The sequence below is a fragment of the Trachypithecus francoisi genome, unplaced genomic scaffold (genome assembly GCF_009764315.1).
Source record: "Trachypithecus francoisi isolate TF-2019V2 unplaced genomic scaffold, Tfra_2.0 Lachesis_group11, whole genome shotgun sequence".
NCBI classification, from domain to species: Eukaryota; Metazoa; Chordata; class Mammalia; order Primates; family Cercopithecidae; genus Trachypithecus; species Trachypithecus francoisi.
The window spans coordinates 252,639-280,574 of NW_022681456.1; the positions used below are offsets into that span (position 1 = coordinate 252,639).

The window sequence follows — 27,936 nt, forward strand, 5'->3', positions numbered from 1 at the left end:
AGGAGTTCAAGACCAGCCTGGTCAACATGGTGAAACCCCGTCTCTACTAAAAATACAAAAATTAGCCAGGCGTGGCGGCAGGCAGCTGTAATCCCAGCTACTCGGGAGGATGAGGCAAGGGAATTGCTTGAACCCGGGAGGCGGAGGTTGCAGTGAGCTGAGATCGCGCCATGGCACTCCAGCCTGGGGGACAACAGAAAAACTTAGTCTCAAAAAAATAAAAAAGAAATAGTCATTCTTCTTAAGAAAAAAAAACAAAAACCCAAACAACAAAAAGTAAAAGACATTTTTATTGAGAAGTGAGGAAACAACAGAAGATCAGAGAAGCAGGTTCTAAAGGGATAGTATCCACAGTTACTCTTGTAATCAATTAGCCAGAATGAATGGATGTTCTCAACAGAATTCTGGGACAAGAACGAATGAGTTCCCACATTTTCTGGTTCACGTGTGAATGAATTACAGACTCAAAATTCTGAAAAAGAGATTACCATTATCCAACAATGGGTAAATGCTCACCTGTAGCTAGTGGAACGGATACCTGAAAGACACTACCACAGGAAGCACCCCAGAGAGGGGAGGTATTTCTCCAGAGAAAACAAGGGTGCTCATGTCAATGGACAACAGGCACGGAACTGCAAAATATAATAAACGTTCATTACAATGAGTTCTCTTAAGCGGCAGCCCTGTAATAAACGCCAGATCTGCTTATGAAAAAGAAAAGACAATTAGCATTTAATATGGAAAATACTGGGGGATATTATTCCACAAACTATCAAATATATATATATATATAGTTAGATAGAACAAGTTACATTAAAATATAAAATACTAAAAATTTTAGAAATACTTTTCAGTGTTACAGGGAAGTCATATGAAATATCCCTTAACTTTAAGAATCTGCTCCCTGTGTTTTTCCTGAACATTACTTTATTTACATATTTTTTAAAAAACAACTTTATACTCCACCATGAAAAGTCAACTGTTCATAACGAGATTTTATTTTACAAAAACACAGCTTCAAATCTGGAATGTGACTTTCCATGGAACACACTTTCAATGGGAAAATGCTTCCTCAATTTATTGAACTTATAAGGTGTTCCTAGTGTAAATTCTCTGAATCTTCATGATGATACTACAACATCTGATACATTTATTGCTCCGCATTCCTTCCACTATTTTCATCTACAAAGATTTGTAACTTATTTCTGAGAGCTTTTACACTCATCCCAAATACGGTTGGTCTCTCTCCTCTCTGATTTTTGCCATGAGTATGGTTTTAGGGCCTCCTGCTTATAAATCCTGTCTATATTATCCGAAGTCTCCTGAACATCAGTTTCTCACATGGCATCGTTCCGATTTCTCATTTATGAGTCTTCCGATGTATACGAAGCCCTGAATTCCAACAGAAGGATTTCCCACATTCAGAGCACTTCCACGGTTTCTCTCCAGTGTGAACTCTCTGATGCTCACTGAGAGATGACTTCTGAGTGAAGGCTTTTCCACATTCACTGCATTGAAAAGGTTTCTCTCCCGAATGAGTTTTCTGGTGTATCTGAAGTGATGCCTTCCTGGGGTAGGCTTTCTCACACTCATTGCATTCATAGGGTTTCTCAGTGGAATGAGTTCTCTGATGTATAATCAGCTGTGATTTTCCACAAAAGGCTCTCTCACACAAACTACATTCATAGGGTCTCTCTCCGGTGTGTGTCCTCCTGTGGATAACAAGGTATGACTTGCTACTGAAAGCCTTCCCACATTCACTGCATCCATAGGGCTTCTCTCCCGCATGAGCTCTCAGATGTGCAGTGAGCTGTTCCTTCCTACCAAAGGCTTTCCCACATTCACCGCATTGGTAAGGATTATTTCCTGTGTGAACTCCCTGATGTACGATGAGTTGTGTTTTCATATTGAAGGCTTTCCCACAATCACTGCATTGGTAGGGTTTTTCTCCTGTATGCATTCGGATGTGAACAAGGAGATAGGACTTACTCCTAAAGGCTTTCCCACATTCACTGCATTTATGTGGTTTCACTCCTGTATGCGTTCTCTGGTGTACAACAAATGGAGACTTCAAACTAAAGGCTTTCCCACATTCACTGCATTCATAGGGTTTCACTCCTGTGTGACTTCTCTGGTGTAAAAGCAGCTGTGATTTCCAACTGTAGGCTTTCCCACATTCACTGCAGCCATAGGGTTTCCCTCCTGTGTGAATTTCCTGATGGACAATGAGCTGTGACCTGAAAGAGAAGACCTTCTCGCACTCACTACATGAGTAGGGTTTTTCTCCTGTATGAACTCTCTGATGAGCATTAAGGTTTGACTTGGCACTGAAGGCTCTTTCACATTTACTGCATTCATAAGGCCGCTCTCCTGTATGAATTCTGAGATGTACAATGAGCTGTGACTTACAACGAAAAGCTTTCCCACATTCACTACACACACAATTTTTTTCTATGCTATGAGCTCTTTGATGCTTAAGAAAATATGGTTCTTCATAACCAGGAAACTTATCAGGATTCCTTCTCAAATAACTTCTGCTTGAAGCTGAGTTTTGTGTCAAACTTTTCCCATGTGTGTTATAGAGTCTCTGTCTTGAAGAATCATGGCTTTTGCTCAGATTAAGTCTTCCCAACACACTACAAGCATAGCTTCTTTCAATACTTTCAAGCTCATCTTGATTGTTCTGGTACCATTCTTCCCACCCATCTACAAAAAACAAACAAAAGATAACTTTTTGAATCATAACATAAACCTGATATGGAAATAAACAGTATTAGGACTGTCATGTAATCAACCTTTCTCTTTTGGTAACAAGTCTACCACACTGGTTCAAAAGAAATACTGGCCAAGCATGAGGGCAAGGGAACTGAATCAAAACAGACCAAAATAGGTCCCCTCGTGAAAACTGGTAGCAAGTTACCAGTAATCAAAAATAGTTTTTAAAATAGAGGTTTAGGGCCGGGCGCGGTGGCTCAAGCCTGTAATCCCAGCACTTTGGGAGGCCGAGATGGGCGGATCACGAGGTCAGGAGATCGAGACCATCCTGGCTAACACGGTGAAACCCCATCTCTACTAAAAATACAAAAACGAGCCGGGCGAGGTGGCGGGCGCCTGTAGTCCCAGCTACTCAGGAGGCTGAGGCAGGAGAATGGCGTAAACCCGGGAGGCGGAGCTTGCAGTGAGCTGAGATCTGGCCACTGCACTCCAGTCCGGGCGACAGAGCGAGACTCTGCCTCAAAAAAAAAAAAAAAAAAAAAAAATAAAATAAAATAAAATAGAGGTTTAAAACTGGCACTTGGATTAGCCAGGCATGGTGGTGGGCACCCGTAATCCCAGCTACTAGGGAGGCTGAGGCAGGAGAATCACTTGAACCCGGGAAGCAGAGGTTTCAGTGAGCCGAGATCATGCCACGGCACTAAGTACAAAGTTCCTGGGGAGGAAGCCTGACTGACAGAGTTTAAGAAATAGAAAAAGGCCAGGAGAGCTAAAACCCACTGAGTGAATGAATGAAAGCAGAACCAAATTATTCAAAACCATGGCAAAAAGTTCTTTACATTTCTAAGACCTTTTTTTTTTTTTTTGAGACAGGGTCTTTGCTCTGTCATCCAGGCTGGAGTGCAGTGGCGCAATCTTGGCTCACTGCAGCCTAGACCTCCTGGGTTCAAGTGATCCTCCCATGTCAGATTCCTGAGTAGCTGGGACTATAGGCACTCGCCACCACACCCAGCTAATTTTTGTATTTTTAGTAGAGATGGGGTTTCACTTGTTGGCCAGGCTGGTCTCAAACTCCTGAGCTCAAGCGATCTGCCCGCCTTTGCCTCCCACAGTGCTGGGATTACAGGCGTGAGCCACGGTGCCCAGCCTAAAGGTTTTTAATTACAGAAAATCTCAGTCTTCTGCATTTAAAAGATCAGTTTGACTGTTCTGTAAAAAGTAAGAAAAGGGCCCGGGTGCGGTGGCTCAAGCCTGTAATCCCAGCACTTTGGGAGGCCGAGACGGGCGGATCACGAGGTCAGGAGATCGAGACCATCCTGGCTAACACGGTGAAACCTCGTCTCTACTAAAAAATACAAAAAGCTAGCCGGGCGAGGTGGCGGGCGCCTGTAGTCCCAGCTACTCGGGAGGCTGAGGCAGGAGAATGGCGTGAACCCGGGAGGCGGAGCTTGCAGTGAGCTGAGATCCGGCCACAGCACTCCAGCCTGGGCAGCAGAGCGAGACTCCGTCTCAAAAAAAAAAAAAAAGTAAGAAAAGGGCAGAGAAATACTTTAGACAGTTATTGCAGCAGTCCAGAATGAGAAAATTTGAACTACACTTCTTGATATACTTTGGATACCTATTCCCGCCCAAGTCTCATGTTGAATTATAATCCCCCATGCTGGAGGTCGGGCCTGGTGGGAAGTGTTCGCATCCGGATCACAGGAGCAGATCCCTCATGGCTTGGTGCAGTCTTCATGACAGTGAGTTCTTGTGGGGTCTGGTCGTTTGATATTATGTGGTACATTCCCTGTCCCTTCTTGCTCCTGCTTTCACCATGTGATATGCCTGCTCCCGCTCTGACTTCCACTATGACCGGAGCTACCTGAGGCCTCCCCAGAAGCAAACGCTGCCCTGCTTCCCGTACAGCCTGCAGAACTCTGAGCCAATTAAACCTCTTTTCTTATAAATCACCTAGTCTCAGGTGTTTCTTTATAGCAATGAAAGAATGACCTAAGACATGTCTGGAATTGAGGAAATTTGGAACATATGGGAGAGAACTAAGATGACTTGCTGAGGGACTGGATGTGGGAGCACAGAAGGGGAGGAGTCAACAGCTTTAATGGCAAGATGGCACTGCTCCTTAGAGATGGAAACACTAAGAAAGAAACTTGTGGAAGAAAATGAAGGACTCTGGCTATTTCTTTTGAGGAAGAATGGTAATTTTAGAAGGAAATCCCCATTTCTGATACTGAGAGTAAAGTCTGGGAAAGCATGGGGTAGCGCTCCCACAGGCAGGTAAAACCCAGGACTCAAGTGCCAAAGAGAAAGACCTCATTTTTGATGTTACAACACTGGGGGGAAACCTTAAACCTTCAGAATGGAAGAGTCTTTCGACAGTTACAACATAGGAGAGGAGAGCCAAACTGGGAAAACATACCCCTCTGGACAACGCAAAAGGGAAGTGTAAGGTGTGTAAAATCACTCAGATACAGGGGGCACCAGGGCTAAGACTGTGAGTCAAGTCGAGGGGATTTAACTGTGGAAGGCAAAGGAGGAAATAAAAGAAAGGGAAATAGAGGGCCACGAGCCACACCAAGTGAGGGGAAAAAGAAATCCCCTAAAGGTCTCGATGTCCAATGAAACCCATGACCATGACCATGGGGAGGAGGCAAACTTACCCAAAAGCAAATCTGGAGCAGAGTTCAGGGAAGAGGGGCATGCCTGCCTCTCAACAGTAAGGGGGAAGAAAAACCCAAATATATGAAGAGTGACGGCGATTTCCTTATCTGAGGAGCTCCTGGCTTCATCCTGAGTCAGCTCCAGTAGCTCAAGGACTTCCAGAAGAATTTCTGAAGACAACACTGCGAGTGCCCACTCCTCAGGTACTCACCAGCTCACTCCCATGCCTCCCACCTTCCTCGTTCTCACTCACCCACCTGGACGGCTCTGCCTGGAAATTTTGGCATTTATTATCCATGGATCTTCTCCTTGTTCCAACTTGAAGATTAAGTCAGGCTTGGTACCATGATACCCTGTTGATGGGAAATCACAAAGGGTGGGGACCAGGCTGTTAGGGACAGGACCGAGGAATCAAGAGCTACAGAGCAAAATTGCTCATCTCACTTGGGGAAAGATTACAATTAGGAAGTGAGGGACAAATAGGGATGAAGGAAATTTGACCCCTAAAGTTCAAGTTCATAATCATTAAGCACTTCAGAGATTCCAGAGTAGGTCAACAACAAAAAAAGGGATGGCAATTTATTACTCACTATCTGAGTGATGTGATGTTGAGACGCAGTACCTACCCACTGATAACAGGTTATGATAGTTTTCCAATATCACATCTCTGTATAGGTACTTCTGTGTAGAATCCAGTAGCTGCCATTCATCCCAGGTGAATTCCATAGATATATCCTTGAATGACAATAATCCCTGAAATAACACACACCCTGTTCAATTGGATGCAATTACATTAGGTGATGTAGAAAAGCTGTAGAGGAACTGGGAAGGGAAAAATGTTCCTCTACCGACTATTTCCTGTGTCTGGTTTAGCATTTACTCTGTGAGAGAATTAAAAATCAATCAAGGAGTTCCGGGCATGGTGGCTCACGCCTGTAATCCCAGCACATTCAGAGGCCAAGGCAGGAGGATCACGAGGTCAGGAGTTCAAGACCAGCCTGACCAAGATGGTGAAACCCTGTCTCTATCAAAAATACAAAAATTAGCCAGGCGCAGTGGCAGGCTACCTGTAATCCCAGCTACTCAGGTGGCTGCGGCAGGAGAATCACTTGAACCCAGGCGGCAGAGGTTGCAGGGAGCCAAGATCGCGCCACTGCACTCCAGCCTGGTCAACAGAGTGAGACTCCATCTCAAAAGAAAAAAAAAGAAAAAAAAAAATAAATCAAGGAGCTTCTATTTGCCAGTACTCTCTTGGGTCCTGAAGATTTCAGGATGAATAAAATCCAGTTCTGTCTTCAAGAAGCTTTCTATCTTGTAGATAGGAATGAACATTTATACATGCAAACAAAGTAAGGTGTTCTGAGTCCTTGGTAAAAACATCCAGGGTACATTTTGCACAGGAATGAAGAGAGCCACTCAAGTAGTCTCAGAAGATTCATGATGTGTTCCTCAAGAAGTTGGGGTGGAAAGGGCAATTCAGGAGGTGTGTGGATGAGGTTCAACTGAGAACAGGGGGATAAACAAGAGAGTTTATCCTTCTACTTGCAGGAGTCTGAAGGCAATTGGTCTGGGGCTTCCATCTCTGCTCCACCTTACACGGCTTCCACTTCCAGGGCAACCCAGTCTAAGATGGCTCTAGTCATCACATCTGCATTCTAAGCAACAGCAAAGAGTGGGGACTGGGAGGGAACAGCAGGGAAATTCAGAAATGGAGTCTGTTTCTGTATATGCCCAACTGAAAAACTGGCAAATCTATTATGAAAGAAAGAAAAAAAAAATAGATTGGAACATAATTTGCAGTCCCTGTACCAGGAGCAAGCATCACACAGAACACACGGTAGAGCCTGGTCAATTCAAGGAACTGCAAATATTTCAGACACAGAAAAGATTGCTGTCTTTGTTTTCTATTTTTATAACAGCATACTAGAAACTGGGTGATTTATAAAGAAAAATGTTCATTTAGCTCAAGGTTCTGGAGGCCGGGAAGTCCACGAGCATGGTGCTGGCATCTGGTGAGGGCCTTCTTGCTATGTCGTAACTTGGTGGAAGGCATTACATGATGAGACAGGGAGCATGCCAGCTCAGGTCCCTCTTCCTATCCTTATAAAGCTACTAATCCCATCATAGGGGCCCTGCCCTGATGACCTTATCAAATCCTAAATACCTTCTACCTCCAAATAGCATCGACGAATAAATTTAGGAATTAAATTTCCAACATATGAAATTTGAAAGATACACTCAAACCATAGCGATGGCTACAATGGGTGAACAGGTAAGAGCTAGACTACAAAATAAACCTGGAGGCCGGGTACAGTGGCTCATGCCTGTAATCCCAGCACTTTGGGAGGCTGAGGGAAGCAGATCACAAGGTCAGGAGTTCAAGACCAGCCTGATCAACATGGTGAAACCCCGTCTCCATTACAAATACAAAAATTAGGCCGGGCGCGGTGGCTCGAGCCTGTAATCCCAGCACTTTGGGAGGCCGAGATGGGCGGATCACGAGGTCAGGAGATCGAGACCATCCTGGCTAACACGGTGAAACCCCGTCTCTACTAAAAAAAAATACAAAAACGAGCCGGGCGAGGTGGCGGGCGCCTGTAGTCCCAGCTACTCAGGAGGCTGAGGTGGGAGAATGGCGTGAACCCGGGAGGCGGAGCTTGCAGTGAGCTGAGATCTGGCCACTGCACTCCAGTCCGGGTGACAGAGCGAGACTCCGCCTCAAAAAAAAAAAAAAAAAAAAACAAATACAAAAATTAGCCAGCCGTGGTGGCGGGCGCCTGCAATCCTAGCTACTCAGGAGGCTGAGGCAGGAGAATCGCTTGAACCAGGGAGGCAGAGGTTACAGTGAACCAAGATTGTGACACTGCACTCCAGCCTGGGCGACAGAGTGAGACTCTGTCTCAAATAAATAAATAAGCAAGCCTGGAATGATTGTCCTAGTTTACAGAAAAATTGCCAATGTAGGTTTATATAAATAAGAGAAATAATAGGGCAATGTTGGAAGAAACACGGCCTGAAAATTCTCCCGGAGTGAAGACAAACACAGGAGTTCACGTGATAAAAACCTACCAATTGAAATGCAAGATAAGTCAACCAAAAAAAAAAAGGTCCAAATTTAAGCAGATGGTAACGAAACATCTGAAAACAAAGTAAAAAGAGAACACCTGATAACCAACTAAAAGGAAAGAACAATGCTTCCTGAAAGTGGGAGAGAAATAAAGTACGGAGAAGAAACAATGCTGATTCTGAAATCTTACACCAGCCAAACTAAAAGGCAAGAATAAGGGAAAATAAAAGACATTTTCAAATATACAAGCACCTGGAAAATTTACATCCATCAAGTGTGGTAGTCATGCCTATAATCCCAGCATTTGGGAGGCTGAGGCGGGAGGATCACTTGAGGCCAAGAGTTTAAGACTATCCTGGGTCACACAGTTAGACCCCATCTCTACAAGTAACAAAAAATGTGTGGGCATGGTGGTGCACACCTGTAGTCCCAGCTACTCAGGAGGCTGAGGTGGAAGGATGGTTTGAGCACAGGAGTTTGAGGCTATAGTTGGCCATGACTGTGCCACCGCACTTTACACTGGGCAACAGAACCAGACTCTGTCTCTAAAAAAAAATTTAACAACTTTTTTAAATTAAAAAAAATATACACCCTATACAGACAACATCAAGACACAGAAAGAATTGGTGGGAAGCTGGATACAATGGTGAGCCCTGAAAACAGCAGAACATAAATCTAAATATTGATTCAAACACATCTGAACTAAAATTACTATCAGCTATACGATTTAAGCATGTGTGTGATGCAAATAGATGAGAATCATAGAAAATGAAGGTATAAAGAAACATCTTTCACTTGGGAAAAGAGAAAATGCAACTGTATAGACTTTGGTTTAAAGGGAAACGTTCAGTGGGTCTGTGAATGACTTAAAGACAACCGAGCACTAAAATGTAGGGAGGGAGCGCGGAGGAAGTACAGCTTCCAAAACAGTAGAGAAAAAACCGACTGACAAAGAACATATTCATGTTAGAAGAAACATACTGAAAACATAACTAAGACAGTCTGAAACTCATGAGATACACCAAAGAAAAAATACAAATTAGAAAATAAATGAAAAAAACATACTGAAAACATAACTAAGACAGTCTGAAACTCATGAGATACACCAAAGAAAAAATACAAATTAGAAAATAAATGAAAAAAGATATCAGGTAAATGCTAAATCAATGAAAGCTGATACAGAATTAGCACAAAATAATTGCATTTTTACATCAGTTTAACTCAAGGGACTTAAACTAAAGGCATTTCTTATGCATCCCAAGTAGCATGAAGGTCTCACTACAGCCAACAGCTCCTCTTGCTCAGGCACCTCCGGGTAGGTCACCATCCCTACTGGCTCATCAATACTCGGCCATGATTCTTCTATGCTAGATGGCTTTTCTACCATATACAATTTCACAAATCAAAACACCTACAAAGTTGTAAGATTTATGCCCATTAGGGAGGTTGAGGTGGAGACTAAATGTGATTTGAAAGTAGGAACAGAGAGAATGGAGAGAAGATTTAAACATGACTATCAGTATCCTCCTCTATCTGAGACTCATTTAAATTACATACAGGAATATAGCACGCACAAACACACCTCTAAAAAAAAAAGGGAACTACGTAAACAGAAGCCAGTAAGATATTTTGATAAATTTTTAATAAACAGTAAGCCAAAAATCTGGTAACTGACTTCCCTGAGCAGAAGCTCTCCAGAGGTAAGCTGAGGCACAGCAAACCATCTCTCCCACAGAAGCCCTAAAAGCTCTGGGAACAGTCATCCTGCATGAGGACAACGAGGTGTGAACTGAAAATAGCTAAAAGCAGTATACAAATTAGGCTCCCAGGTCCCACCCACCTAGGGTCTCCAGGGTGGGTGTTACTCAGCCAACACATGACTACCTAACATGCCAGTGGTGCTAGGTACTCTTAACAAAATCCAGGCTGGGCACCGTGGCTCACACCTGTAATCTCAGCACTTTGGGAGGCCAAGGCGGGTGGATCACCTGAGCTCAGGAGTTCGGGACCAGCCTGGCCAACATGGTGAAACTCCGTCTCTGCTAAAAATACAAAAACTAGCCGGATGTGGTGGTGCACGCCTGCAATCCCAGCTACTCGGGAGGCTGGGACAGGAGAATCGCTTGAACCCATGAGGTGGAGGTTGAAGTTGAGTAGAGATCGCACCACTGCACTCCAGCCTGGGCGACACAGCAAGACTCTGTCTCAAAATAAAAAACAAACAAACGAAAAATCCAAGCAGGTAAGGGACAGGGTCACCAGAGACAAGGAGGCACGGGTGCTGCTTCAGACAGGGTGATCAGGGCAGCTCTCTGATGAGGTGATATCTGGACAGAAACGCACGTGCTGTGAGAAGCCACTGAAAGGCTTCTCGCTCTGACTCGTATTTTGAGATCATCCTGACTGCTGTGGAAGAGGGAGGGGGTTGTAAGAGGAGATACCTGGGAGACCAGTTAGGAGGCAACTGTGTTAGTCCAATGCAAGAAGGCGGCTTGGGCCAAGGTGGCAGTGATGGGGATGATAAGCAGTGGCTGGACTCTGGGCATCCTGTGGGGACAGAGCCAGAACACAAGCTGATAGAGACACCGTGGCACGCTTAGAGAAAGAAGGGGGCCAGGAGGACACCAAGCAGCCTGGCCAAGCAAACTACAGAACTTCCCCTTTAAAGAGGTGGAGAAGGCCGGGCGCGGTGGCTCAAGCCTGTCATCCCAGCACTTTGGGAGGCCGAGACGGGCGGATCACGAGGTCAGGAGATCGAGACCATCCTGGCTAACACGGTGAAACCCCGTCTCTACTAAAAATACAAAAACGAGCCGGGCGAGGTGGCGGGCGCCTGTAGTCCCAGCTACTCGGGAGGCTGAGGCAGGAGAATGGCGTAAACCCAGGAGGCGGAGCTTGCAGTGAGCTGAGATCTGGCCACTGCACTCCAGTCCGGGCGACAGAGCGAGACTCCGCCTCAAAAAAAAAAAAAAAAAAAAAAAAGAGGTGGAGAAGCCTGGGGATAACAAACGGAGGAAAGAAGGTAGTGAATAACTGGTCCATGAATGACTGAAGATGGGGGAGATCCAACCAGAAAACAGTCCACAGAAGGGAGTCACTGAAGGAGAAAAGTGACCTTGCTAGGAACACATGGGAAGAAAGGGAAGCCGGTATCCATCCTCTCAAACACGAGGGGCTCCAAGAAAAGGGCACTGTGCAAGCGCCCCACACACAACCTGGACGTCTGCAAGAACTGACCAGGCTAAATCTGGGGACTTTTCAGAAGGAACTGACATGTGCTTAGGAATTTAAGTAAACAAGGATCCGATAACTGCTTTCCTACAAAAAAATTCTGAAGGCAGAGACTGCAGGGGGACTTTTAAAAGGCAGCAGGGGAGTGAGGGCTCAGCAGCTCACCTCAGGAAGGGCACCGTCTCCCTGCAGCTCACCTCAGGCAGGGCACTGTTTCCCTGGGCCCAAGGAACACCCAGAAGATTCCTGAACTTGACACTTGAGCTCATTAGCAGGCCCCTCCTCAGCAGCACTACTTGCAGCAGGGAGACCCCAGGGGAAGAGGCAGCGAGTAGACTTCTGGGTGAGTCTGCAAGCAGTGAGGGAAAGAATCACATACAGCATGGAACTGCTGGGTAGAGCCCAGTCAGAGGCTCTAACCAAGCCCCACAAACCCCACAGATGCCTATCAGAACACTGGGTACTGACCACCACACAACAGGGGCCTTTGTATCTTTTCCTCTAACCACTGATCTTCCCATCCCAACCCAGAAGGAGCCCCCACCGGAGGGCAACAAGTAAATGGAGTGGGAATAGACAAGCCTCCTCCATCTCCCGTGCAGGCTAGAATGACGGGATGTACGAGAGCTTGGAGTGAGAGTGTGGACTGAACTTTCCCATACCTGAAAGTAACTGAGAGTTAATAACAAACAAGACTGTGATCAGAGCATCATCAGCTCTCCTCACACGACCACTAGGGAGAAAAGGGCTGACAGAGCAAGACTGAGGCTGTGATGAGAAAAATGAAGACACTACTGTGCCCTTATTATGTTCAGGCCACTCGTCAAGCTGGTTACTTTAAATCTGAGGGAGAAGAAACATGGAACACATCACGTCGATGTGACCATGTTAGAACCTGGAGGTCTATACCAGAAGAGGAAATGGAGCCCAAAGCAGCTGCTTCTGGGGACACAGGATGGAAGAGGAAAGGTGCAGAGCAGAGAGTGGGTAGACCAGGAGCAGCAAGTAGACCAGGAGGCTTGTTATCTATTCTACTTAAAGCCTTTTACTATTTCTTTAAGCTTGATATGAATAAAAATAGGCCGAGCATGGTGGTTCCTGCCTGTAATCCCAGCACTCTGGGAGGCAGAGGTAGGTAGATCACCTGCAGTCAGGAGTTCAAGACCAGCCTGGCCAACATGGTGAAACCCCGTCCTACTAAAAATACAAAAATTAGCCAGGTATGGCGGCGCACGCCTGTAATCCCTGCTACTCGGGAGGCTGAGGCAGGAGAATCACCTGAACCCAGGAGGTGGCGGCTGCAGTGAGCCGAGATCACGCCACTGCACTCCAGCCTGGGCGACAGAGCAGGACTCCATCTCAAAATAAATAAATAAATAAATAAAAGAATAAAAATGAAATACAAAATAACGGTTAAAATTTTGAATTGACCTAGCTTGATCAAAAGAAAATTTTAAAAGAAAATTTTATGACCAAGAAGCAGTCCACAAACTCTAAGAGATTTAAAATTTCACAAGAGATTATGATAAACAGTTCTACTGTAATGGGATGCATATGCTGCAAAAAATCACACCATTCAGTCGCATAAAAAGCCATAAGGCTGGCCGGGCGCGGTGGCTCAAGCCTGTAATCCCAGCACTTTGGGAGGCCGAGACGGGCAGATCACGAGGTCAGGAGATCGAGACCATCCTGGCTAACACGGTGAAACCCCGTCTCTACTAAAAAATACAAAAAACTAGCCGGGCGAGGTGGCGGCGCCTGTAGTCCCAGCTACTCGGGAGGCTGAGGCAGGAGAATGGCGTGAACCCGGGAGGCGGAGCTTGCAGTGAGCTGAGATCCGGCTGCACTCCAGCCCGGGCGACAGAGCGAGACTCCGTCTCAAAAAAAAAAAAAAAAAAAAGCCATAGGGCTTATGGGAAAAATGGGGTAAAGGCATAGTACTGGTGACACACAAAAAGAGAACCTAGAACCTGATAAAAAACAGTAGCAGTTTTATACATGCTAAATGGTTAACAAACATATAAACACTACAATAAATATGACACTTTACCTTGAAAATGACCAGTTATTACATGGTGGTGGAAAGAGGGTTATCTGAAATCAGATGGAAAGCTCACATTGTTCCTTAATATAGCAATAGTGTGGAAACAAATTCATGTTGTCAAAGCAAACAAAATAGCAGAACTGACTGTATTTACACATTTGTTCCAATAAATTGGAAAACTTAAAGTGGAGATTTTTCTATGAAAATAAAAGTAACCAAAATTACCCCAGCAAGAATTAGGAAAACCAGGCTAGAGCATCGTGGTTTATACCTGTAATCCCAGCACTTTGGGAGGCAGAGATGGGTGGACCACTTGAGTCCAGGAGTTCATCAAGACCAGCCTAGGCAACATGGTAAAACCCCATCTCTACAAAAAAATACAAAAATCAGCTGGGTATGGCACACATCTGTAGTCCCAGCTACTTGAGAGGCTGATGTGGGAGGACTCCTTGAGCCTGGGATGCGGAGGGTGCAGTGAACAGAGATCGCGACACTGCACTCCAGCCTGGATGACAGAGTGAGATTCCATCTCAAAAAGAAAAGAAAAGAAAAACAGACTAGTCGATGATCATTTTAAAAAACTGAAGTAGTAGTCAAAGGATCAAAGGTATACTCTTCCCAAAAAGGCAACAGTCCCACACTAATAAAAGTTCTAACACCATCCAAAGAACAGAAAATTCCCAGTATATTTCATCTGACGTAGAGCTGTGAAATGATGGGACACCTGTATAACGCATCACACAAAGGTGCACAACCCTACAGACAAAACAAGGACAGCACAAACTGTAATCTAACCTCATTTATGATTAACATTGATTAAAATACTTAAAAATATTAGTAAAGTAAAACTAATCCTGCATATGTGTGTGTGTGTGCGTATATATATATATAGCATGTATTTGTACATACATACATAGCAAACTACACCAAGAGTTTATCCAATGAATTAAAGGATAGTCCACATTTTTAAAAAACAAAAAACAATAAAATAAGTCCCATTAGCACATTCATGGGGAACAGTCAATCATCTCAATAGACATAACAAAAGGAACATGATAAAACTCAACGCTTTTGGCCCGGTGCGGTGGCTCACGCCTGTAATCCCAGCACTTTGGGAGGCCGAGGCGGGCAGATCATTTCAGGTCAGGAGTTCAAGACCAGCCAGACCAACATGGTGAAACCCTGTCTCTACTAAATACAAAAAAATTAACCAGGCATGGTGACGAGAAGCTGAGGCAGGAGAATCGCTTAAACTCAGGAAGTGGAGGTTGTAGTGAGCTGAGATCACGCCATTGCACTCCAGCCTGGGCAACAAGAGCGAGACTGCCCCGCAAAAAAAAAAAAAAACAAAAAACTCAACACTTTCAAAACTCAGAATTTAAAGCAAACTAAAAGTAAAAGGAATTTCCTTGACGCAATCAAGTGTTTCTTCCCTAAACCTATAGAAAATATCATACTTTGGCTAGGAGTAGTGGCTCACACCTGTAATCCCAGCACTTTGGGAGGCCAAGGCATGTGGATCATGAAGTCAGGAGATCGAGATCATCCTGGCAAACGCGGTGAAACCCCGTCTCTACTAAAAATACAAAAAATTAGCCAGGCGTAGTGGCGGGCGCCTGTAGTCCCAGCTACTCAGGAGGCTGAGGCAGGAGAATGGCATGAACCCAGGAGGCGGAGCTGGCAGTGAGCCAAGACTGTGCCACCACACTCCAGCCTGGGCGACAGAGCGAGACTCCGTCTCAAAAAAAAAACAAAAAAAAAAAAAGAAAAAGAAAATATCATACTTTATATGAACCATTAAAATCATTTCCTTTAAAAACACATGATGGCTGGGGGCAGTGGCTCACGCCTGTAATCCTAGCACTTTGGGAGGCTGAGGTGGGCAAATCACGAGGTCAAGAGATCGAGACAATCCTGACTAACACGGTGAAACTCCATCTCTACTAAAAATACAAAAAATCAGCCAGGAGTGGTGGTGGGCGCCTACAGTCCCAGCTACTCAGGAGGCTGAGGCAGGAGAATCACTTGAACCCAGGAGGCGGAGCTTGCAGTGAGCTGAGATCACGTCACTGCACTCCAGCCTGGGCAACAAAGAGCAAAACTCCATCTCAAACAAACAAATAAACAAACAAAACTAAGAGAATCAGCTGAGATAAAATGAGAACTGGTGGAGATCCACTATCTTGTTTTGCAGCTGCCTGAGACACAGATATGGCTTCTGTTCTACTGACTCTGGAACTATGTAAACAGCTGTTGGATTCTACAGTCCCTGATAAACAGCTCTCACCCGACTGGCAAAGAGCTGCTTGACTTGTGGATGGCAGTTCCAAGGTGAACAAATGACATCCTGTTTGGAAGGCTGCTGCTCTGATTAAAGAAGAGTCAAGAATCTTTCTGAGTTATTTACAGCTTAGAATAATTGGGTAAAGAATGTTTTTGTGAGCAAAATTTACCTTTCTCTCTACCTGATTTCTCCAAAATCTGGAAACTATTCATGAGTATTCTGATCTTATGGCAATAGAGTTATTTACATAAGTTCAGCAAGAATCTGTTTTCGTTTGCAAAAGGACACAATTGGAAAGACTGGTTATTGTATCAAGGCCTCAAATGGAATGGCATATTTTCAGATATAACCAGGCTGCTTTGAGAAATGTAGGTTGGATTTACAGAGCTGATAAAAAGCCTCTTGGAAAGACTGGCCTGGTACTCTGTCCACCTTAGATTCCTGACCTGTGGCAAGTAAAGAATGTCACTTTCTAACAGGCTCAGGAACCTCATGGTATTTTGGGATCTCGAGAAGACAGGAATTCATACAGGTGTTACAAGCACAGTCGAGCGGCAAATCCTTGGGTTGGCTTCTGGCCTTCTAAGCTTTTAAAAAGTCGAATCAAAAATTCCTTATAAAAGTTCCAGCAAGGCCGGGAGTGGTGGCTCACACCTGTAATCCCAGTACTTTGGGAGACCAAGGTGGGCAGATTATGAGGTCAGGAGTTCGAGACCAGCCTGACCAACATGGTGAAACCCTCTATCTACTAAAAATACAAAAATTAGCCAGGCGTGCTGGCACGTACCTGTAATCCCAGCTACTCAGGAGGCTGAGGCAGGAGAATCACTTGAACCCGGGAGGCGAAGATTGCAGTGAGCCGAGATCATACCACTGCACTCTAGTCTGGGTGACAGAGTGCACCAATCTCAAAAAAAAAAAAAAAAGAAGCTCCAGTAAAGTCAACTTAAAAGAAGCCTACATGGCTGGTCACTATTCTTGCCATTCTTTATGCAAATAACCAGGCCAAGTATGAGACCAAAATTTGTCTGCAAATAAATTGGTCCTGCTATGATTTATTCTTTCTTGGTAGAAGTAGGAAAACTGAAGACAGAAAATTTTAGATTCTGATTGCTGTTCTGAGTTTTTATTATTTGCCTATAATTTGGGCTAATTCTGAATTATTTCCTTGCTACAAGAAGTCCCTAAAAAGGAATGAGGTTTTCATTTTCTTCATGACACTTTTAGTTGGCCCATTAACGGAATAGGTTATTTGCTGCTGTTGTTCCGGCACAATCAAAAGTTCTCTTTCGTTTGTAATCCTTGCGGGCATTATATTTCTATTATTCAAATTATTATGTATCTCTCAATGCTTTACTTCATCTGAGAAAACCAAAGTCATAGTATCCTGAAGACCAGAAATGATTCAATAACCCTGTGAATCTCCTTAATTTGGAATCCTCCTGAGCCTGATGTGTTTTCCACTGCCAATGCACTGCTGCTAAAGCTACGCCATATCAAGCACCCTCCCTACGGTTCAGAGGAGGGTGCCTAAGATAGAAAAGCTGGACTGGGAGGTGAAGTGTGAAGGCCAAAACCATCTTGGAAGCTCATCTACCACGTGCGCTTCTGATTAACTCCTGTTCCGGGAAGGCCTGTAAGATTTCCAGTTCATCTATTGTTCCTCGGGCCAGAGCAGGTACTTACCATAAATCCTACCCTTAGGTCAATCTTCACGCAACCATACTTCAACTATCCTACACATCCCTTCTGAACCACCCCTCCCTATGGTCTAGATGCCCTGGGTCTGGGGGTGCAGGGATCTACCATCTTGTCTTGCCACCACCTGAGACACAGACATGGCTTCTGTTCCTAAGTCCCTATCAAATGTTTCTTTCAAAGAAACAAACAAACAAACAAAAACACATGAGAACCAGTAAGAAAAGTCAACAGGGTAGCACTTTTAAACAAATCAGTAAGGAACAGCTTTTTGGTACATTAGCAGTAACCAACTAGAAAATATAATAAGAAAATGCCTATATGATCAGAACAAATCTAGAAAGTACTTAGAAATAAAAATATTTAAAATGCAGGAAAACCTAACAAAAAATACACATGATAAAATATGTAAGTACAGAAGAGATTGAAGCAATATACCATGTTTATGATGAGTAGACTTATATGGTAAAGATATTAATTTTGCCGGGCACAGTGGCTCACCCCTGTAATCCCAGCACTTTGGGAGGCCGAGGTGGGCGAATCATGAGGTCAGGAAATTGAGATCATCCTGGTTAACACAGTGAAACCCTGTCTCTACTGAAAATATAAAAAATTAGCCAGGCGTGATGGTGGGCGCCTGTAGTCCCAGCTACTCAGGAGGCTGAGGCAGGAGAATGGCGTGAACCCGGGAGGCGGAGCTGGCAGTGAGCCAAGACTGTGCCATAGCACTCCAGCCTGGGTGATAAAGCAAGCGAGACTCCGTCTCAAATAAATTAATTAAAGATATTAATTTTCCACAAATTAATTTGCAAATTTGATAAATTCTCAATGAAAATACCAAGAAAAATTTTCACTTTATTTCATCTAATAATTCTAACTCTCGTTAACGTAAAATAAAATCATATGCTTGGACTACTGCTGCTACAACTAGAAAATTTTAAATACCCTTATCTTTTTAAAAAAACAGAGACCTGTGGAAGCAAGGAGGACTAAATAAACTAAAATTGCAGAGAGAAAAGAGCTGCTCTTAGGTGAGCTGAAATTGCTGGCTGTTACCCACCTGGGTCATTTGCTCAGCTTGAGAACAGTGAAGGAAGGGCTCAGCCCAGACAGAGGACTATTATAGGGGAAAGAGAAACCAGTGAAGGTTTTGATGCGCCCCAGTGGACAGTGAGTTTTCCCCATGGGACATCTGTTGAGTGCTGGTCAGTGCAAGAAGCTGCAGGCTGGGCTAGAACGGCAGACTGAGTCCCCCACAGCCTGAAGGTGCTCCAGAAACAAAGTACCTACCAGTAGAGATGAGCCTGCAATAAATACATCATCCAGAAACCTGAGGCCACAGGTAATAGAGTCCAGCCCCTAAACAGCTCAATTCCTGTTTAAACTGAAGTGATCAGCCATTCCTCTACTGCATGACAGAGAAAAAGGGAAATATCCTCTGATATAAAACAACAGGAAGGCCAGGCGTGGTGGCTCACCCCTGTAATCCCAGCATTTCAGGAGGCCAAGGTGGGTGGATCACCTGAGGTCAGGAGTTTGTCGAGATCAGCCTGACCAACATGGTGAAATACCATCTCTACTAAATATACAAAACTTAGCCAGGCATGGTGGTGGGCGCCTGTCATCTCAGCTATTGGGGAGGCTGACGCAGGAGAATTGCTTGAACCCAGGAGGCGGAGGTTGCAATGAGCCGAGATCGCGCCATTGCACTCCAGCCTGGGCGACAATGCAAGACTCCATCTCAAAAAAAACCACAACAGTAAACTTTAGCCTCTGTGGTTATTCCTTTTAAAACAATGTCAGCAAAAAATTAAAAACTTTGAGACATGAGGCAGGAAAATATGACTGACAAAAGGAATAGGCAGATAATTGATCCAGACACACACATGATCCAGACGATGTTAACAGACAATATTACAAATAACTATCATAATACATAACTATATAAGTATTTAAAATACAGAGAAGTGGTATAAAGTGAATAAAAAGAGAATTGGAATTAAAATAAAATAAAAAAAAAAACAAGGAGACATTTAGAAACAAACAACTGATCCCTGAAATGAGCATCAACGGGACAACGGCCACCACCAGCCCGTTCAGGATGTGGAGCAAACCATCCTTCTGGGGTTGTGCTACTGTCCAGTGAGCACACGGTGAGAGCAATGCTGCTAACGCCTACGCAACACACCCACATCAACTACAGTGCTGCAATTTTTTGAAAAGTGGAAAACCTCTTTTCCATGAAAATATAAAAGGATGTAGGGCAAATGCAGCTCTCAATTCCTGGTACTGGGAACGTGAAGTCATTTCGCCACTTTGGAAAACCGAGAGTATGTACTAAATTTAAATGTATGTATACAGTGACTCAACGGTATCACTCGTAAGTATGTGCCCAGTGGTTCTCAATGGGTAAGAGGGAGATTTTGTCCCCCAGGGGGCATTTGACAATGTCTGGAGCCATTTACGGTTGTCACAGTGGGGCAGTGCTACTGGCACCTACATGGGTCGGGGCCAGGAATGCTGCTCAACATCCCACAACGCACAGGACGTTCCTCCACAACAAAGAATTATTCAGTCCAAAATGTCAATAGTGCTGAGGCTGAAAAATCCTGGTGTGTGCCTAGCAGAAAGGATAGCTGATGTCTACCAAAAGAAATGTGCAAAAATATTCATAGTAGTGTTATCGAAAATAGCCAGTAACTGAAAACAACCTAAACACTGATGTTGATAACAGATGATTACAAGAGACAAACTATGACATGTTCATACAACAGAATATCACACAACTTCACAAAAATAAACCAACACAAACATTCTAAGGATATAAACATCTGCATTAAAAATGTATAGGGAAAGACCTAGAAGAATATCTACCAAACCAATTACCTCCGAGGAGAGAAAGGGGATTGCGATGGGTGGGTGGTTATAAGAGACAATTGTGTTCTCAGAGAATGTAGAAAAATAGCAACTGTATCATCAAAAATTAACAGTTCCAGTTCTGCATGTAAAGAGCCTGGAAGCAGCCACTCTGTCCTAACAACAAGTAAAAAGTTTAACAAACTGAAAAATCAACAACTCTTCTTAGATCTGAAAGAGAAGTGAAAATACAGGGCAAACCACTGTCCCCAAAATCAGAGACAGGCAGAAACACAGCACTTACCAGAGCACAAACCTCTGTGAGAAACAGTGTCAGGACAGAAATACCTGAACTGCAACTGACAAACTGCTAGAGGCTAGGTGTGTACGTGTCTGAAATTAAAACGCCCAAGGGGGGGCCGGGCGCGGTGGCTCAAGCCTGTAATCCCAGCACTTTGGGAGGCCGAGATGGGCGGATCACGAAGTCTGGAGATCGAAACCATCCTGGCTAACACAGTGAAACCCCATCTCTACTAAAAAAATACAAAAAATTAGCCGGGCATGGTGGCGGGCGCCTGCAGTCCCAGCTACTTGGGAGGCTGAGGCAGGAGAATGGCGTGAACCCGGGAGGCGGAGCTTGCAGTGAGCCGAGATCGCGCCACTGCACTCCAGCCGGGGTGACAGAGCGAGACTCCATCTCAAAAAAAAAAAAAAAGTCCAGGGGGACCCACTTATGGTAGGAGTGGAGGGAGACAAGGTCCCAAGCTTTTCTGAGTTTTACTTTCAGGAGCTCAACCAGGTTACCAGAGCCTAATCTACTAAGGTTTTGTCAGAGCCTAACTAACCTGAGGGAAGAGATATACCAAATTCCATCCTGTCCCATCTAAGGGATGGGGTGGGGGTGGCCTGGGAAATACGTGTGAGGTTCGGAGTCCAGGGGAACAGGCTCACAAAGAGACAGACTTAATCAGGGGCCTACAGAATGCTCACCCTTTCCCGACATCTCACCACCACATTAGTAAAGTACTATTAAAAGTAAATCTTTGTACTCAGTATATCATGTCCAGCTATGAACAAAAAGGGACAAGGCAATACTAAAAAGCAAATAAACATAGACAGGGTGACCAGGCACAGTGGCTTACGCCTGTAATCCTGGCACTTTTGGAGGCCGAGGTGGGCAGATCACCTGAGGTCAGGAGTTCGAGATCAGCCTGGCCAGTATGATGAAACCCCATCTCTACTAAAAATAAAAAAATGGCCGGGCGCGGTGGCTCACGTCTGTAATCCCAACACTTTGGGAGACTGAGGCAGGTGGATCACAAGGTCAGGAGATAGAGACCATCCTGGCTAACGCGGTGAAACTCCGTCTCTACTAAAAATACAAAAAGAATTAGCTGGGCATGGTGGCGGACGCCTGTACTCCCAGTTACTCGGGAGGCTGAGGCCGGAGAATGGCGTGAACCCAGGAGGTGGAGCTTGCAGTGAGCCAAGATCACACCACTGCACTCCAGCCTGGGCAACAGAGCAGACTCCATCTCAAAGAAAAAAATAAATAAATACATAATAAAAATAAAAATAAAAAAATTAGCCAGGCGTGGTGGCGTGCACCTATAGTCCCAGCTACTCAGGAGGCTGAGGCAGAACAATCGCTTGAACCCAGGAGGCGGAGATTGCAGTGAACCGAGATCACACCACTGCACTCCAGCCTGAACTCCATCTCAAAAAAAAAAAAAAAAAAAAGCACACACAGACAGGAGAAGCATCAGAACCAGGCATGATAGGGATGTTGAAGGTATCAGAGAAAACTTAAAACAACCATGATTAATATGTTATGGGCTCTAGTGAATAAAGTAGGCAGCATGCAAGAATAGATGAGCAGGCCAGGCGCACTGGCTCATGCCAGTAATCCCAGCACTTTGGGAGGCTGAGGCAGGCAGATCACTTGAGGTCAGGAGTTCAAAACCAGCCTAGCCAACACAGTGAAACTCTGTCTCTACTAAAAATACAAAATTTAGCCAGGCACCGTGGTGTGCACTTGTAGTCCCGGCTACTCAGGAGGCTGAGGCACAAGACTGGCTTGAACCCGGGAGGTGGAAGCTGCAGTGAGCCCAGATCGCACCACTGCACTCCAGCCTGGGCAAGAAAGTGAGACTCCATCTCAAAAAAAAAAAAAAGAGGCCAGGCGCAGTGGCTTAAGCCTGTAATCCCAGCACTTTGGGAGGCCAGGACAGGTGGATCACCCGTCTTGATCAGGAGATCAAGACCATCCTGGCTAACACGGTGAAACTCTGTCTCTACTAAAAAATACAAAAAACTAGCTGGGCGAGGCGGCAGGTGCCTGTAGTCCCAGCTACTCGGGAGGCTGAGGCACGAGAATGGCGTAAACCCGGGAGGCGGAGCTTGCAGTGAGCTGAGATCCAGCCACTGCACTCCAGCCTGGGAGACAGGGCGAGACTCCGTCTCAAAAAAAAAAAAAAAGAAAAAAAAAGAAATACTAGTGATCAAAAACACTGTACAGAAGTGAAGAATGCCTTTGACGGGCTATGTACTATGTAGACGGTATGAGATTGAGGGAAAAAAATCAGACCTCCAAGCAAAGAGAACACTGGGGAAAAAAAAAAGAACAGAATATCCAAGAACTGTGGACTGCCATAAAAGGTGTAGATATGCACAATGGAAATACCCAAAGGAAAGGAAAAGAACAGAAGAAAGACAGCCGGTGCCTGACGCATGGTGGTTTGACTTAGTATTTTTCAATTTTACAACAGCGCAAAAGCAATACACATTCAGCATATTCCCCAACTTACAATGAGGCTCCATCTGGATAAACCTATTATAAGTTGAATATATTATAAGTCAAAAATGCACTTCTGACAAAGAGATTTTCAATTTATGATGAGTTTATCAGGATGTAACCACATCATTAAGTCAAGGAGCATCTATATATGAAACAATAATTACTGAAAATTTTGCGGAAGTAATGTCGGACACCAAATCACAGATGGAGGAAAATCCGAGAATACCAAGAAGATAAATGCCAAAAAACCTGCATGTAGGCATATCATTTTTAAAACACAAAAAATCAAAGATAAGCCTGAGGGGGAAAAAAAATACCTTACCTACAGAAACCACACAAGCAAGAAAATGGAGTGAACAGTTAAGATGTTTAGAGAAAAAAAAAAATCCATCAAAACAGAATTCTGTACCCTGCAAAATTATCCTTCAAAAGTAAAGAAAGACTTTCTCAAAAACTAAGATAATTTATTGCTGTTACAAGTAAACTTGCCTCAACTGGGCAGAAAAGGAAAATACAGGTCAGAAACAGATACAATTTCTTTTTTTTTTTTCTTGAGACAGGGTCTTACTCTGTCGCCCAGGCTGGAGTGCAGTGGCACGATCTTGGCTCACCGCAACCCTCACCTCCTGGGTTCAAGTGATTCTCATACCTCAGCCTCCTGAGTAGCCAGGACTACAAGCACGCATCACCACACCTGGCTAATTTTTATATTTGTAGTAGAGACAGGGTTTCGCCATGTTTGCCAGGCTGGTCTTGAATTCCTGACCTCAAATGACCTGCCCGCCTCAGCCTCCCGAAGTGCTGGGATTACAGGGATGAGGAGCCACCAGGCCCGGCCACAGATATACATTTTAAAAATTGAGAACATCAAAGAAAGAATAAGTGAAAGTAAAATTAAAACTTTTTTCTTATCTTTTTTTTGAGACAGTCTCACTCTGCTGCCTAAGCTGGAGTACAGTGGTGTGACAGCCTCAAACTCCTGGGCTCAAGTGATCCTCCCACCTCACCTCCCAAGTAGCTGGGGCTACAGGTGCACACTAGCACACTTGGTTTTTTTTTTTTAGGTTTTTTGTTGTTGTTGTTGTTTTGTATAGACAAGGTCTCTGCGTTGCCCAGGCTGGTCTCAAACTCCTGGCTTCAAGCTAGCCTCCTGCCCTCAGCCTCCCAAAGTACTGGGATTACAGGCGTCAGCCACCATGCCTAGCTATTTTTCTTTTCTTGTTGTTGTTGAGACAGAGTTTTGCTCTGTTACCCAGGCTGGAGTACAGTATCATGATCTTGGCTTACTGCAACCTCTGCTTCCTGAGTTCAAGCGATTCTCCTGCCTCAGCCTCCTGAGCAGCTGGGATTACAGGTGTGCACCACCACGCCCGGCACTAATTTTTGTATTTTTAGTAGCAACGGGGTTTCACCATGTTGGTCAGGCTGGTCTTAAACATGTGATCTCGTGATCCACCTGCCCTGGCCTCTCAAAGTGCTGGGATTACAGGCCTGAGCTGCCACGCCTGAGCCACAATACCCGGCCATGCCTAGCTATTTTTCTTATTCTTAGTTGACCTAGTCTGTTCAAAATAGTAACAGTGGCGGGGCACGGTGGCTCATGCCTGTAAACCCAGCACTCTGGGAGGCCAAGGTGGGCGGATCATGAAGTCAGGAGATCGAGACCATCCTGGCTAACATGGTGAAACTCCGTCTCTACTAAAAATACAAAAAAATTAGCTGCGTGTGGTGGCACGAGCCTGTAGTCCCAGCTACTCAGGAGGCTGAGGCAGGAGAATCACTTGAACCCAGGAGGCGGAGGTTGCAGTGAGCCGAGATTGCGCCACTGCACTCCAGCTTGGGCAACAGAGCCAGACTCCGTCTCAAAAAAAAAAAAAAAAACACCAAAAAACTCCTGGAACTGAGTGATTATACCAAGGTTGCAGCAGGATACAAACTTAATGTACAAAAGTCAACCCCTTTCTTGTACACAGATGTAAGCTGAATTTGAAATAAAAAACACAATACCATTTACAGTAGCACACACAACAATGAAATACTTAGGCGTAAGTCTAACAAAATATATAATGATATTATATAAAATCTATATGAGAAAACCTACCAAACCCTGCTGAACGAAAACTAAGAACTACATAGATATAACATGTTCATGGATAGGAAGACTCAATATTCAAGACTTCAGCTCTTCCCAGCTTGATCTACAGATTCAATGCACTGTCAGTTAAAATCCCAGCAAGTTATTTTGCAGATGTTAACGAACTGCTTATAAAGTTTAGACAGACAAAAGACTTAGATTAGCTAACAGGATACTGAAGCAGAAGGATAAAGTTAGGAGAATGAACCTGACTTCAAGACTTATAGGCTGGGCATGGTGGCTCACACCTGTTATCCCACCAACACTTTGGGAGGCCAAGGAGGAAGAAGTGCTTGAGGCCAAGAGTTGCCAGCCAGCCAGGGTAACACAGTGAGACCCTATCTGCACCAAAAAAAGAAAAAAAAATTAATTAGCCAGATGTGGTGGCACGTGCCTGTAATCCCAGTTACTCAGGAAGCTGAGGTGGGAGGATCCCTTGAACCCAGGAGTTCGAGGCTGCAATGAGCTGTGACTGTTCCACTGCACTCCAGCCTGACAGAGCGAGACTCCGTCTCAACAGAATAAAAAAAGACTTATTTTAAAGCTACCAAAATCAAGACAGTGTGGTAGTGTGGTATTAGTGAAAGAACAAATAAATCAACAGAACTCAATAAAGAGTCCAGAAATAGGCCCATATAAATATAGTCAACTGATCTCTGACAAAGGAACAAACTCACAGCGGGGAAAAATCCACTCCTAACTTTCTCTCATTTCTTTAGCACCACAGCCTTCCTCACTGTGTCCTTTCCTTTCATTAACTTAAGTCGTCACCTCGGTCCTCTTGAGGGTTCTAGTTGGTCACACTCTGAGCTTCCACGAATATAGTAAAATGTCTTTAGATATTTCCAGTTTAGACCTCCCATGTGAGTTACAGGCTGAAATACAGGCATTGGATATTCAACACCTGCGAAAGTCTCTCCCAGGGTCCCTCTTCTAACAGCATTCCTAGTCTCCGGCTGTATAGCTCAGGGGCAGAGCACAACATCCGGCAACGTCGTCGCCACCACTCACCGAGTGCAACGGATTTGGCAATCAAATCATTTGTAAAGTCTTCCCTCTGGTTCACTCCATTAATCATTCATAAAGTCCAGATGATCCACTGGCCCGCCCCTCACCTCTTGGACTCTCGGGCTCCGCTCCTAGCCTTTTCTCCCTACTCATACACCCGTAATTGTGTCCACAGTTCACTAGACTACCCTCCCCACCAAACCAAAGCTCCTCTAAAATCAGGAACATACATAATTTATCTCTGCATTGCCAGCACCAGCTCTAGAGTTCAGCACACAAAAAGACACTCCATAAACAAGCATTTGGCCAAACGAAAAAGGAGGAACTGGTAATTTCTCCAACGAAGTTCCAACGGTCTGCATAAGACAACTTTCTGTAGAAAACACGAAAAGATGGAGGATCCTCAGATTTCAGGGCCCGCAGCTGGCAATGAAGTGCAGTATAATTGCCCGTCACAGATTACAACGAGGCACGTTTCTGCAGGACCAGAGCTTGGGTGAGCTTTAGAGGAGCTTTGGTTTGGCGGGGAGGGTAGTCTAGTGAACTACGGACACAATTACAGGTGAACGTGAGTTCAGTTCCCGGGAGTAACCCTGAAGAGATCAACGTGGCCACCCTCAGTATCCAGTCGACTTTTAAACACGGAAAGTCTCTACTTACCCAGCACGAAGCTGTCCGGAAACTGGTGGCCATCCCCACGCCCACGTTCGTGCGCTGCCTAGGGGGCAGGACCCGCGGGCTGCGGGAGACCGTGAGGGATGCGTTGGCCGAAGACAGGTGCGGGCCCCGGGCCCCAGGCACCTGACCGTCCCGGGGCTGAGTCGCTCGCAGGGACGCCGGATCCTCAGCTCTCGCCCAACGCGGAGCGCGCGTGACTAGACAGCCTCCCGGTCTGGGTACCAGGAGTCGCACCGATGGATTTGTGCCGTTCAGCAGCCCTGACTCGGGAGAGCAGGCGGCTGGCCTGGCTCCGTCCACGCCCCGGACAGAGGAGGTGTTTAGCTGGTCAAGTCCCTGGTCTGCCCAGGATAATCCGAGCCGCTTAGCTCCGCGCCTCCGCGGTCACAGACTAGCCAGGTGCACCCACTGGCCAGATTTCGGTCCACTGAGTCTAAGCCGGAAACAGCCCTGCACGCGCGCACCCGACTAAGACAGGGTGTGCGGCGCACGCGGAAGAGCGTCATAGGTCGATGCGCCAGGACGCGACAGCGCCGGAAAAACTACATCTCCCAGAATCCTCGGAGAAGGCTCCCTAGTTACAGGCCTGGCTTCCAGCTGCAGCGTATCTGGAGAGGGGCACAGCCTGACAGGAAAGGAAGGCTGGGAGGGGGCTCCGTCAGCGGCACCTGGTTCACCCTCCCCCGGCTGCGGCAGGTTCAGTACCATCCTCGGAGCCCGGACGCCCAGTTTCCCGGGGCCTGTAGAACTGACTCAGAGTCCG

At 45.2% G+C, this 27,936-nt stretch overlaps 1 protein-coding gene across 3 annotated transcripts; it reads right to left on the minus strand.

The window, feature by feature from the left end:
• Nucleotides 1–271: 271 nt before the first annotated feature.
• Nucleotides 272–27,653, minus strand: ZNF26 (zinc finger protein 26). Of its 3 annotated transcripts, none has more exons than XM_033219974.1 (4): nucleotides 16,790–16,818; nucleotides 6,003–6,129; nucleotides 5,634–5,729; nucleotides 272–2,706 (listed from the first exon to the last, which is right to left on the minus strand). In XM_033219974.1, exons 2-4 carry the CDS (start codon nucleotides 6,100–6,102, stop codon nucleotides 1,361–1,363), a joined length of 1,542 nt encoding a protein of 513 aa, XP_033075865.1. In that variant the 5' UTR covers nucleotides 6,103–6,129; nucleotides 16,790–16,818; the 3' UTR covers nucleotides 272–1,360. The 3 variants fall into 3 exon arrangements, with proteins under 3 accessions (XP_033075865.1, XP_033075866.1, XP_033075864.1); XM_033219973.1 differs by lacking the exon at nucleotides 16,790–16,818 and adding an exon at nucleotides 27,156–27,653 and having other exon boundaries at nucleotides 273–2,706; XM_033219975.1 differs by lacking the exon at nucleotides 16,790–16,818 and having other exon boundaries at nucleotides 5,630–5,729; nucleotides 6,003–6,391.
• Nucleotides 27,654–27,936: the final 283 nt, after the last annotated feature.